Source organism: Ruditapes philippinarum, unplaced genomic scaffold, assembly GCF_026571515.1.
Source record: "Ruditapes philippinarum isolate M1 unplaced genomic scaffold, ASM2657151v2 ctg76_1_1_1_1, whole genome shotgun sequence".
Lineage (NCBI taxonomy): Eukaryota > Metazoa > Mollusca > Bivalvia > Venerida > Veneridae > Ruditapes > Ruditapes philippinarum.
This window is the reverse complement of record NW_026858000.1, coordinates 45599-59826: the sequence shown is the minus strand read 5'-3', so window position 1 is coordinate 59826 and position 14228 is coordinate 45599. Positions and strand designations below refer to the sequence as shown.

At 31.0% G+C, this 14228-nt stretch overlaps 1 protein-coding gene across 1 annotated transcript in view; it reads right to left on the bottom strand.

The window, feature by feature from the left end:
• Positions 1–14228, bottom strand: part of LOC132751739 (EF-hand calcium-binding domain-containing protein 6-like) — a 53698-nt gene that overhangs the window by 13609 nt on the left and 25861 nt on the right. The window contains exons 13-21 of the mRNA XM_060741953.1: positions 13654–13774; positions 11536–11550; positions 10283–10357; positions 7595–7755; positions 5772–5939; positions 5062–5242; positions 2789–3052; positions 1907–2142; positions 1018–1114 (exon numbers count right to left, since the gene is read on the bottom strand). Of these exons, the coding sequence (XP_060597936.1) occupies positions 1018–1114; positions 1907–2142; positions 2789–3052; positions 5062–5242; positions 5772–5939; positions 7595–7755; positions 10283–10357; positions 11536–11550; positions 13654–13774 (1318 nt within the window). The remainder of the gene's footprint in view (positions 1–1017; positions 1115–1906; positions 2143–2788; positions 3053–5061; positions 5243–5771; positions 5940–7594; positions 7756–10282; positions 10358–11535; positions 11551–13653; positions 13775–14228) is intronic.

Below are 14228 nucleotides of genomic sequence, written 5' to 3'. Positions count from 1 at the left end.
AGGAAGTGTCCTGTACTGAGCTGTCCATTGATATTTTAAGGGATGTTGAACATCAATAAAGAGAATTTGTCTCACCAGGCATAAGATGGTCATTTGCAAAAGCTTACATTTAAAGAGTTAACAATTTTATTAGAGAGTTAAATTATTATGATTTATGATGGCTTATAAAACTCTCACCAAACCCACCTTAAAGTTACATTTAATAAATTTCATAAAAAACTAAATAGCGACATTTCATTAATAAATTGGGTTTTATATCGACTCCAGGTCTTATTTTGGTGTCCAAACAACCAAAATGAGTTTTATTAGCATAAAAATAGGTAACCTCATTGTGGCAAAATGGGAAATACAATTTCTGTTTGCATGAGAAACTCCGCCTTCGGATCATCCGTACATCAATATTAAATCAACAAACATGACTATAAGTGGCAGTCCTAATTTAACGGTATATTATTTCCGCATTGTAACGGATGTTTTCATACAAATTTAATCTTTTTACGAGATTATAACTTTTACTGAACCCCAGGTTTAGTGCACCGTGAAGCTTAAACGGTTAAAGTGTGTTTGCACAAAAAAATATCACATTTGCTGTGTTCCGGATAGCAACTATAAAACTGTGACGTAGTGCATACACGAGCTCATTATAGTCTTCATTTGCATGTTAAAATTCATATACGAACTTTAGTGGTACCGTGGGGTTTCCCGTTTAAAATCCTAATTTATTAACAATATTTGATGAGATTTACAACAATACTATTAAACAGGTTAATGAAACTGTAGAATGTTTGATTTTTAGGCCGACGGCAAAATATTTTTACATATTTATTTAATGTAACTTTAATATCTAAAATGGACATGTCCATCTTTCAGTCTGGACACGACCAAAATATTTCAAAATATGTACTGACTGAGTAGTGACTAGTGCAGACCATAACTAGCAGCACTGATGTGATGGTTGATCTTGGTCTGCACGGTCACATGGGTAAGTTCTGTAGCTACCTGTGTTAGTTAAAGTACCTGAGATATATCTTTGAACTGCTGATGAGCTTTTCTCCTGATTATATCAAAAGCATCTTCTGCTGTCAATTCTGGTGTTGGCTGAGTTTCATTGAACCTGAATATTAAACAAACAAAATAGTTAATATTGGATACCACAAATACAAAGATTCAACCTTTATTATATTTATATTCACAGTGCAAAAGAATTATACACATATTACAGCTTGACATGTAAATGACATATTACTCTTAAATGCTTAAATGTATAAATGTATAAATGAAAACCTTGACGTTGTCAGAGAAAGCAAAATTGATATGTTGCAAGCTTAGTTTACTTAACCTGTTCCTAAATGACAAGGGTTTAAAAAGCTGACAATAGTCTTGAGAGAAAAAACATGACCTCTTTTTGAAAATACATGGACAAGACAAAAATAAGAGACTTCTAAGAGGGGTTCATAGTTTATGGAGCATATATTTCACAGACAGCTGATTTCTTAACCTTTTCACTAAAAAGAAAAACATATAAAGAGAGATTTGCAATACTTTGTAAAGACAACTGTAATGTTTTGTTGGGGCTTAAAAGGTTGAGTGAATTAGGTCCCTGATTTTAAATCACTGGTTCCCCACTATATTGTGTTTGTATCCTGCCAAATATGCTGAGTTCTTTCATGACAGCAGGATATCAAATAAGCAAACAGAAGACTGGTGGTTTTATACTGATGCCTTCCTGCTTTAATCAATGTACCGTAGATATCTATTTATAAAACTGGACAGCCCAAAATGACCTTAATAGTGCTTGTGTGACTCATAATTTGTAGTTCAACAAAATGAAAAACCCAGTATATTTCTCTTTGTAAACTTTATAAATGTTATTGTAATGGAAAGTAAAGTATGGAAATTAAAGTACCTATGTACTGATTTCAGCCATTTATGTCCCTCCACTGTATCTCTTACTTCAAACCGATTCAGGAATTCCGGGTAAGTTATTTTTGAACTTTTTGTAATTCCATGTTTATTGCAAAATTCATCAAATTGTTCATCACTAAGAAAACACAAAAATGAGTCTAACAGTCGACGGAAACTATCCTTGGTAAGAGCTCCTTTATGATTGTCATCAAACTTGTAGAATGCACCTCGCAAATTCTGAAAGAAAAAAGTATTAAAAAATCAATAAATGTGATTTTCATCCAAACAGAATAAAGGGTTTTGCTAAGTAAAAGCATATTTTGTCTAATTTTCTCCTCATTTAAGGAAACTTCAAAAAAGAATTTTGAAATGAAAAATTGTACAATATTAAATATGGACATTATAGTTTTTTACACCAGATAAAATACATGTGACTATACTAAGCAAAGATTAATCATGTTTTATCTTGCTTTTGCTTAATTTTCCTTAGTTATGATTATAACAGTGCTCTGTACAATATGAATAAATATTCTCATGAGTCCAATATATTTTTTCTAGCTGGATCCTAATATTTTCTGTATCATACATCATTTTTTATTCTATACCTATTTTCTATTCATGTAGTTTTCCTTAAACACAATACACTCTTATTTAAACAAATACATAATAATTATGTTAAATAGAACATATCATGTAACAATATATATATACATGGAGACAGCATTATATCGAGTCTGACTTGTTTTTTTTTCTGAATCTTTTTAGATGATTCAGGCTTTTGTTTCCTTGGGACTGCTGAAGCATTTATACATTGATATGGTGTAAACAAAACTTATTTAGATACAATATAATGATAGTACTCAATGTATTTTTCTAAACTTACAGCAAAGTTTTCTCTTAATTTGCTCGCTAATTTTTTCTCCACCTCTTCTATGCTCATACCAAATTGATCTCCCCTGATTGCATTCACACGATGATTACCAGATCTTACAATATCCTCCGATGGGCCACCATGCCGAGGGTCGTTAAAATTTGATATAAAATCTGTATACTGCATTCGACCGCGTTCATTGAAGTTAAGTTTTGAGACAAGAATGTTGAACTGTTCATCAGACATAGAAAACCCAAATGACAGAAGAACCTGTGAAAAGAAAATATCAGTTATTTATACAATTGTGCTTTTTGCGCAGCAATTTTGTTCAAACCTTTAACTTTGCAATACTAGCTACTAGTAAACTGATCAATAAATAAATTGGACAAATTTCATGAAAAAACTTATATTTAGCTTCATTTTGCAATACTTGAATTGATCAAAGAACACTAATAATTGATCATGCAATTGGTCAAAATGTAACAACAAGAAGCGCCGCAATGTGACGAAAACCAGGTTTTCAATGGCCAAGTTTTGATGTGACAGCAATCAATAGGTCAAAGTGCACTGAAGTTATTGAGTAGAAGCTGAAAATTCTATTGTAAGAAAATGACCTTGACCTTGCTCCCAGATATCTAAGTGGCAATCCAAAGCTGCCACACAGCAAGCTTGGTGTCAAAAGGTCAAAGCAAACTCAAGTTATTTTGTGAAAACTGAATACCTTAACCTTGATCACAGATACCTGGGTAGCAAAGCAAAGCTGCCTCTTGATATAAGCAACCCATTCATCAAGTTTGGTGTCAATAGGCCAAAGCAAACTCAAGTTATTGAGCAGAACCTGAATTTCTATTTTTAGTATCAGTGACCTTGACCACTGACACCTGGGTAGCAATCCCAAGCTGCCTCTTGATATAACCTACCCATACACCAAGTTTGGTGTCAATAGGCCAAAGCAAACTCAAGTTATTGAGCTGAAACTGAATTTTTCTTTTAGTAACAGTGACCTTGACGACAGACGCCTAGGTAGCAATCCCACGCTGCCTCTTAAGATAAGCTATCCATACACCATGTTTGGTGTCAATAGGCCAAAGCAAACTCAAGTTATTGAGCAGAAACTGAATTTTTCTTTTAGTAACAGTGACCTTGACCTTGATCACAGACACCTGGGTAGCAATCCCAAGCTGCCTCTTGATATAAGCTATCCATACACCATGTTTGGTGTCAATAGGCCAAAGCAAACTCAAGTTATTGAGCAGAAACTGAATTTCTATTTTTAGTATCAGTGACCTTGACCTTAACCATTGACGCCTGGGTAGCAATCACAAGCTGCCTGTTGATATAAGCTATCCATACACCAAGTTTGGTGTCAATAGGTCAAAGCAAACTAAAGTTATTGAGCTGAAACTGAATTTCTATTTTTAGTATCAGTGACCTTGACCTTGACCATTGACACCTGGGTAGCAATCACAAGCTGCCTCTTGATATAAGCTACCTATACACCAAGTTTGGTGTCAATAGGCCAAAGCAAACTCAAGTTATTGAGCGGAAACTGAATTTCTATTTTAGTAACAGTTACCTTGACCTTGATCACAGACACCTGGGTAGTAATCGCAAGCTGCCTCTTGATATAAGCTACCTACACACCAAGTTTGGTGTCAATAGGACAAAGCAAACTGAAGTTATCAAGCAGAAACCAAACGTTGACCCCCCCCCCCCCCCCCCACTTCGGCATTACAATAACCCGGTTTTCGATGAGAACCTGGTTAACAACACAAATTTGTGTTATAACAATAATTAAACTTGACCTTCAAATTAAAACTTATTTTATAATATTTCACCGACTTCACCTAGCAGACATAGTACATTTGCCACAGACAATGAAATTTTGTCAAACTTCATCCTTTTAAAAATTTTTTCTCGTTGGAAAAATTTCAATAAACCACCAAAGCAAATTTAAAAATGAATTTAAATTTTGAGAGCAAATTCAGAATTTTTGGGTTTGTTTTTAAATTTTTTTTTTTTGGTTGGGGTTTATTTCCCCACCAACCAGTATAGCATTTTTAAAAATTTCCAGCTTTACTTTTTGTGGGAAGCCCAAAAAGGTCCCCATTTTCCCATGCATTTTTTCGGGCAAAAATGAAACCCTTCAGATTTTAGAAAAACCAACTTTCCCTTTAAACCTAGCTATAATTCCTACATAAAAAAAAAGTTGAATCAAAACCCTTTAAAGGGTTTTTGAATCCACACCCTGTGGGGTATTAAACTTTTTACTAATATAACAATACCAGCCCAAAACCCTTTCTTTTGAAAAACCGAAACCCCTTTGCCTCTAACATCGTATGAAGGAAAGCAAATGTCTTGAACTCCTGACTATGTTGTGCCATCCTGTCCTTTAATCTAGCTATCACCTCATCAGCTGTCATTTCATTCGTTCTCACATGGGCCGCTACAGCTATTTTATTATTTCTGAAAAAAAAAAATCATAAATAAAAAACAAACAACATTAAATCTTAAAAAGAAAAGCTTGATAAATGTTTATGTTAAACAGTTGTTTAAATATCAGAACATTTAAAATACATTTATTTTGTAACTACTTGATTAATTCATGGAGAGGGAGCTAAACACTTTAAGTTAATTGCTAAAAACTGCAGGATATATCATACATGTTCATGAGAGCTTATAAAGAGAGTATAATTTCTTACACTACTAGTTCCAGCTTAAGCACAAAACATACCCAAATTGCAATCAATGATCGCTCTGGACCAGAAAAATATTACAACACTAAAACTTGTTATTTCCATGGTGCAGAGTTATCCAAAAGAAATACTAGTTCCATCTAAGTTTAAAAATATTTCTATGAGTTGTGACAAATTCATTTTAATTTTAATTTAACTAGGACAGCATAAATTGAAAATGGGAAGACTGTACATGTCTTCATTTTTATAGATTAAAAGCAAAATTTTGAAAACACAGAGTACTAAAGACAAGAACAAACCTATATTGTAAATCTTCCTGTCTCTTCATCTCTCTCTCTATACTACCATTAAATATCTGTGTACTCAAACCTTCAAGGTCACTCGGCTTCACATCAACCTTCAGTTTCTCCAAAAATTCTACATAGTTAACTTGACTGTCTGTTCTATCTTCACAACGATTCAACATACTGAAATATAATATTTATACAATTATATTACTAAAATACATTTTCATAGTTATATTGCCGATATTTCATTTTTATATACTGTAATTACATTATTTAAATATCATTTTATCACTGAAATATCATTTAATATGATTATATAACTGAAATATTATTTAACATAATTAAATTACTGAAATATCATTTTTATATAATTCTATAACTGAAATATCATTTTTATATAATTGTGTTGGTGAAAATATCATTCTTATATAATTGTGTTACTGAAATATCATTATTACATAATTATATAACTGAAATATTATTTAACATAATTATATTACTGATATATCATTCTTATAATATCTTTTATAATTGTGTTGCTGAAATATCATTCTTATATAATTGTGTTAAATATCATTATTACATAATTACATTACTGAAATATCATTTTTATAAAATTGTGTTGCTGAAATATATTCATGACTATATATTTTCATACAATTATTATACCAAAATTGAAATTATTAAATGCCTTCGGGCAAGCAGAGGTATTAAAGTTGAATAATATCAGAATTGAAACATTTATTAGGTGAGCATTAAAGCAACTTTATCCATTTTTTCAAAAAAAATTTGTTAGAAAATCATTATACAGGTTGAGTTGTGGTTTAGCCTAAAGATGTGGATATTAATATCAATCACTATGAAAAAGTAATAAAATAAGTTCTAGATCTATCAATGTGTGGTAAAAAAAGCTAATTTTCACACTTAAAATTCAATGTCATCATGTCGTAATGAAACTATGGATTAAAACATGGATCTTTGTAAGTAGGTAATCTTTCACTTATATTTCTATAATTAAAAAGCCACATTAAAACAATTTTCTATTGACTTTGTCCTATAACTGTGTAACATTATACATTAATACAGTCAAACTTTTTTATTTTCTTAATAATTATGTTCCACATTGAAAACAAACAATTTCATAAAAAATGCCACTTTGTTCTTAAATACTTAATACTAAAAAAAAACCATTTCCACTTTAGTATATATTTTAAAATATTAAATTTGTGCAAGACATCTGTGAACCCTTTTAAGGAAAAAAAAAAAAAAAAAAAAAAAAAAAATTACAAGAATCATACTGGATTCATAAGCTTAATACATTATCTCCTAATGGTATGAATGCAAAATTTTTGTACTAATATATAACTTTGTCATTATTGAGCCGATATACATATACATGTAGTATGTTTTTTCTCATATCAAGGTTTTTTTATTATTATTAATTATATTAAGATGTAATGTTATAAGTTTATCAGAGATCTTATATAATGGAGAGCTCCATACTTGAGGCAGGACAAATCAACCAAATAAGCTCAACTTGAATAGGTTTAATAAAAAAAACACCCAAAACATGGACAGGTAAAATGTACCGAGTTGCTTAAATAGACAAGATAACTAAACAGGACTGAATTGCTAAAATAATCAGAATAATTAAAATGGACAGGACAACAAGAAATTAAATGAACTGGATCAATAAAACAGACAGGATAACTAGCATGGACTAGATAATTTTTATAGACAGATAACTAAAAGGTACCTAATCAATAAAACAGACAGGATAACTAGAATTGACTGGATAACTTTAATAGACAGATAACTAATCACTGGATAACTACCTTTGAAAGTGTTCATCTGATACAGGTAGGACATAATTATCGATGACTTTCCTCAGATTTTTGTGACTGATGTAACCATTGCCCTTGTAGTCATAATCTAATAATGCTGATGATACATTCTTCCAGTACTCTGTTATCTTTTCCTTCAATATCTCCTCTATCTACAATAACAAAGAAAATATGTTACAATTTTACTGACTAGACAAACATTTCTCTTAGCTCTTAGCCTGCAAAATTTCTTACATAGACTTGTCTATGTTCCATTATTGAGAACTGTCCATTATCAATGTAGGGGATATAAAGATGGAAATTTAAAGTTAGTCAATCAACAGCTTAGGCAGAATGCATGGATTTGTTCAGGAAAATTAATCTTATTCAAATTCCTTAATATAGGATTTGTGTGTGAGACACTTTTTGTAAAAACTCTCCTCTGATAATTATGATATATTGTAAGAATATTCAAACAAAAATCATAAGGATTAAATTTTACATGACATCATTTTTGTTATTTATTCAAGTAGGATAATTATGATAATTTCTTTTCAGGTTTGTTACTATTGTTATTGACATTAGGTGGAGTTTCATCAGCATCTTTAAACAAAGAACATGACATCAATGCTGACCACAATGATGTCCTTACACCAAACAACCTCGTCAAAAATCCACAACATGCTCAGAAAAATGTTCACCCTACAGACAGATCAAAAACAACTTTGAATAATCAAAAATTACTTAAGAAAAGAATAGAACAACCTTTGTTACATGATGACAAAGAAGACTTGTATAGCATGTTACACGAAAAAGATTCAACAATGACACAGAATAAGTACTCTCCAGTAATGAAGTCCACAAAAGAAGAACTATTGGAAGACGAAGAGGAAAGAATCAACAATATTAAGCTGTACACACTATTACTAATACCATGGATCATATATCCAGCTAGTAAAGCATCATATTTCACGCTGCTAGAACTATTTAATGCCTATGGAATGAGTCAAGGAGTACCGGCAGAATCTGCTTTTATTTTCCAGGTCATTGCACAGTGTGTAGATTTTGTGGCTCTCACTAGGGGGCGCTTTAAATTTATTGAAGGTGGAATGAATAATCTGCAACAGGAAATGCTGGATTATTTCCTGACAAAGGCCGGTGTACCAGATCCTCACAAGCTTGGAGTACAGATACTTCTACCAGCCAGTGACTGGCCAGAATATGAACAGAAAAAGAAATAGATATAGGAAAAAATAGATTGCTCAGTTATGAACACAAAAAGCAATGAAAGTCACAATATGAACAGAAAAAGAAATAAATGTCATCATATGAACAGAAAAATGTCAGAATACAATAAAAGGCCAGTATAAAGCAAAACTGTCACAAAAACAGAAACAGAATAAAAGGCCAGAATATAAACAGAAAAAAAGAAATAAAATGGCCCAAATATGCCCCCAAAAACAACAGATATAACAAATGGTCAGAACAAAACAACAAATAACAGGACAAAAAGGCCAAAATTTGAACCAATCAAAAAATGAATACAGGAAGAAATAAATGGTCAAATTATAAACATGGATTCAAATGGCATCAATAAAAATAGGACAAGAAATAAATACATGTTAAATAAAACTACAAGAACTTTCAATGTCTTCAAAACTACATACTGTACTAAATCTTTATGTTATCTTTTTCTTTTAATAAGTAAGATTGAATAAAAAAAAAACTTTTGTTTTTTAACAAAGAAGTAAGAAAATACATTTCAACAATTATCAACAATTTGACAATGCTTTTGTTACAGACTGGACAAAGTACCCTAATAAAATGCAACAGACAACCATGCAAGTTTTGATTCTGTAGTTGCAATTTTCTTTTCTTCATAATATATTTACAATGCTTCCTCACCAATAGTGTACCCTCCATTATTTAAGCTAAATTACAGTTTTCAAATTCAAGTTTTCATGTCTACCGCTTCCCCTTGACTAATATTTTGTACTTTAATTTAGAAACCTAGTATCGTATTTAATGAAATTTTTGTTATAATGTTATAAAAAAAAATACACATCACAGTTGCCCATGGGTACAAACTATTTGCCACCTATTGGTGAAAAAATATATGTTTATAACATGTTTATAACATCCAATCAAATTCCTATAAAAATGTTTATAAGCAAGTACATGTATATGATTGTATATGTCTTTAAATACATGCTACAAAATAAGCTTAATCATCAACTTGGTAAATTCTTCTAACCACAAGTTAAGATTTAATCCCCCACCATTCCTCCCCAGGGAATAGTGAGGACTTTTGGATAATTCAACTCCCCAGTTAAGGCCACATCTTGTGGGTCTGCAAAAGCAGAATCAATGCACTGTTTGACCTTGTTGTATGGCCTTGCAGTGTAGGGAACAGATAGGAAGTTTCACTTACCTCATTTCTCCTACTATCCCTACATGAGATGGAGAAATGGGAGGGGCGGGGGTTAAATGTGACTGATGTATAGCTATGTATATACTGTCCATAGCCACTAGTCACTGTCCTGTTTAAAGGATAAATCTACAAAAACCAAGTCTTATAAGTATACACAAGTCACATATTTTTACATAGCTGTACACCTGAAGGCATGATGTAATATATAATGCAAAGAAGGTAAAGCTTAAATCAATGTCAAACAGATAAGAAAAGCTGTTCAAACTTACTGTTTCCCAGGCTAGAATTGCCGGTTTGTTGCTTTCATTGACTTTATGAACAGAGTTCAACCACTTATGTCCCTCCTGAAAAACAGAATGATTTTATAAGTTGAAAGTTTGACAAAACTTGCATATAGCTGAATATTTCATAAAAGGTACATAGTATTCTGACTTCAATACAAAATACTTATTCACTATTATTATACCCATTGACAGAGCAAAGAAAGCAATAGATAGTTCATCTATGTGGCAAATTTTTCTTCTTCTAAAACTGTAACAATATACCAAAAATAAAAAGTTTTTGTGAAATAAAAATGACAGCATTTCTGAGGCATAATGGGCCTTTAAAAAATCACAAGTTAAAAGAGTTTAACAAATAACAAGAAGATGGTTTTTAAATGACCCTTTATTTAAAATTTTTTCAAAAACCCACAAACCCCTGCTTTCCAAAGCTTTTAATAAAAAAGAAAACCCATAATAAAAATTTTCTAATTTTGAATTTTAAATTGAAATTTTTTCCCCCAAAGGGATTTTTAAAATATGCCCAAAAGAAGCTGGCACCAGAAAAACATTTTTAAGACTTTTCCCCATACATTTATTTCCCAGGGCCATCAATTTTTTACAAAAAAATTTGTTAAAAACACGAATAAAATACAATGACCCCAAGGGTTTTCACCAATCAAAATATATGAGTAATTAAAACCCCAAATTTTAAAAAATCCCCAACCATTAGATTTATAAAAAGTATTTAACTGAAAGTATTTTTCATATTCAAACAAAAAAATTTTCCTTTAATCAAATTTATCTTAACCCCTACCCACTAAATATCTTAATATATGACTAGTCAATCTTTTAAAATTTGAAAAAAATTCTTATCACTTGTAAGGAAAAATTTCCAAAAATTAATTATGACTAAATAGTGCTGACCCATATCAGACGCACCACAATCTTGGGCATGCAACTGGAACATGAACATAGAGCAGTTTCGATAGCCCAGTTTAATAGCTAAAGGGAAAGTGCTATAAGCAATTTTGAATGTTCATGTTTGCATAGGGCAGGTTTCTTCTCACTTACAGAACTAAAATTTTTCTTTTAATTTGTTCTTACCCATAATCTTTCTCTTCCCAAAAGTTTCAAGGGAATTTTTGGGTATAAATGTTGTTGGTATTAAAGGGGTCAATCTTCGCATTAGTTGTTTAAAACTGACGTCTTGAAGTCGTATGTTGAAATTTCTCCAAAACATTTATGAGTTTGAGCGAAACTCTTCCTTTGCGGTTCTGAAGTTGTAAAAAAATTATAAATCTTAGAGAAACTATGAATCATCAATAAGTTAAAAAAAAGATAAATCTTAGAGAAGTTATGAATCATCAATATTTTAGAATTAAACTGAAAAATTTGACATTAAGGGATTGAAAAATGTATTCCTGTTGTTGATTTCTTTGATACATACATTAAAATATCAATTTTTACACATTTAGAAATAGTAGTCAAAGAAGATATTTGGTAAATTGTTTTCCTGTGATATTTAGCAATATGATATCATGTTGTTGTTTTTTTGCAATATGATATCATGTGATATTGTTTGGTGTTTTTTGGCATGTGTTTTCAATCCATATGATATCATTTGATATCTACCAATATATCATGTGATTTTTTTTTGCAATATGATCATGTGATATTGTTTGGTGTTTTTTGCATGTGATATCTACCAATATGATATCATGTGATTTTTACTGCAAAATTATATCATGTGACATTTGCCAATATGGTATCAAGGTTGTTATTGGAAAATGATATCATGTTATAGAAATGAGATTTTTTTGGCAATATGATATCATGTGAAACAAGAGCTGTCACAGGAGACAGCGAAGCTCGACTAATAAAATACTGGACGCAGTAAGGAGGACAAAACTATGAAAGAAAAATCAATTATGTATAATTATGTATTAAGTTATAGTAAAAAAATAACATTTGTTAACATTAATTCCAAGATCAAGGGGAATAATTCTAGAAATAGTCATGCTAGAGTTATGGACCTTGTCACACAAAATTTGTGTAATGATAAGAAATATATATTTGAAGTTTGAAGTAGATTCCTTAAAAAGTAAAGAAGTTATTATATTTCTTAAAGAAAATCCTATGTTCAAAGAGAGATAAATCTGTAAATATTGCTTCAAGAGTTATGAACATTGTCACATAAAATGCATTTGATGATTAGGAATAAGTATTTGAAGTTTGAGGTAGATACCTTTAAAAATAAAAAAGTTATAATAAAAAATAACATTTTTCTAGTAAAAAAAATCTAAGTTTATGGGGAGATAATTCTTGCAATATTGGTGCTAGAGTTATGAACCTTGTCACATAAAGATGTGGATGATGATAACGTAAATATATTTGAAGTATGAAGTTGATCCCTTTAGAAATAAATAAGTAACAGTAAAAAAATAATATTTTTTATGGAAAATTCTAAGTTCAAAGGGAGATAAATCTGAAAATATTGGTGCTAGACTTATGAACCTTGCCACATAAGATGGGGAGGATGATAACGTAAATATATTTGAAGTATGAGGTTGATCCCTTAAGAAATAAAGAAGAAACAGTAAGAAATAGCATTTTTTAGGAAAATTCTAAGTTCAAGGGAGATAAATCTGAAAATATTGGTGCTAGAGTTATGAACCTTGTCACATAAGATGGGGATGATGATAAGGTACATACATTTGAAGTATGAGGTTGATCCCTTAAGAAATAAAGAAGTAACAGTAAAAAATAGTATTTTTTAAGGAAAATTCTAAGTTCAAGGGAGATAAATCTGAAAATATTGGTGCTAGAGTTATGAACCTTGTCACATAAGATGTGGTTGATGATAAGGAACATATATTTGAAGTTTGAAGTTGATACCTTAAGAAATGACAAAGTTATAGTGAAAAATATTTTACTGCACCAAAACTTTAATCTAAAATCTGGACACGGATGCGGACGCCGACGCCGGGGCGAGTAGGACAGCTCTCCATATACTTCGTATAGTCGAGCTAAAAATGACACGCTCTGTTATATATACTAACATGATGTCCCAGAAATATGATAATACTTGCCTCAGGTTCATTTTATGACACTTTATTAAGCCTGTTTTACATAAGCGTTTATTACATTAATCAAAAAAACTTTGAAATGCCTTTCTCCCAATGATTTATTATTAAAATTTTGTAAAACAACAAGTCAAGCTATGAAAAAAGTGGTATTTTTTGTGTCTTATCTGCACAATTATGTAGTGTAAAACATCATTTCAAAGGAACCAATAGTTACGTCAGTAACCTTTGCCATGTTTGGTAAACCATTTCCGATATAAATCACTCTAACTTCAACATTTAATGGTTTCTTACCACATCAAACTGGAGGAATGCTTGTTTAAATGAACCATAGTTGCTTTGAACATGCTTATAAAGCAGTTTCCATATATCATCAACTTCTACAGTCTCAATCCCTTCTTTAATTGGGAAAAATCTGAAAAAATAAACATATAGCTTGTTTTAAATAGCCATTATTACTCTGAAAAAGATCTACCTATAAGAAATATAGCTTAATCATATAATGTCACCTTAGTGCAGTAACAGGTTAGCTCCCTATACAATTTAATAAGAGTTAAGTACTAAGGTGCTGATAATAAGTATGGGAGTTTATTAATGCTGAATATGTTAGTTTTATGAAGAGAAAAGACAAATGTAAGGAAGAAAGAATGATATTGGACATACTGCCTCTATCATGTCATGACCAGAACTACAAATTTTAAGTTCAAGGACAATTACACTATCCTAGTTAAAGAAAAAATTGGTGCAACTCAAGAGCTCTATAATTAGATAATTTTTATTTGTTGTGAGAGAGTGTGTGTGGGAGAAGTAGGGGAGTGTGTGGGGTAGGGATGACAGGTTTAGTCAAACTGCCACTGTTAAGATTGTAT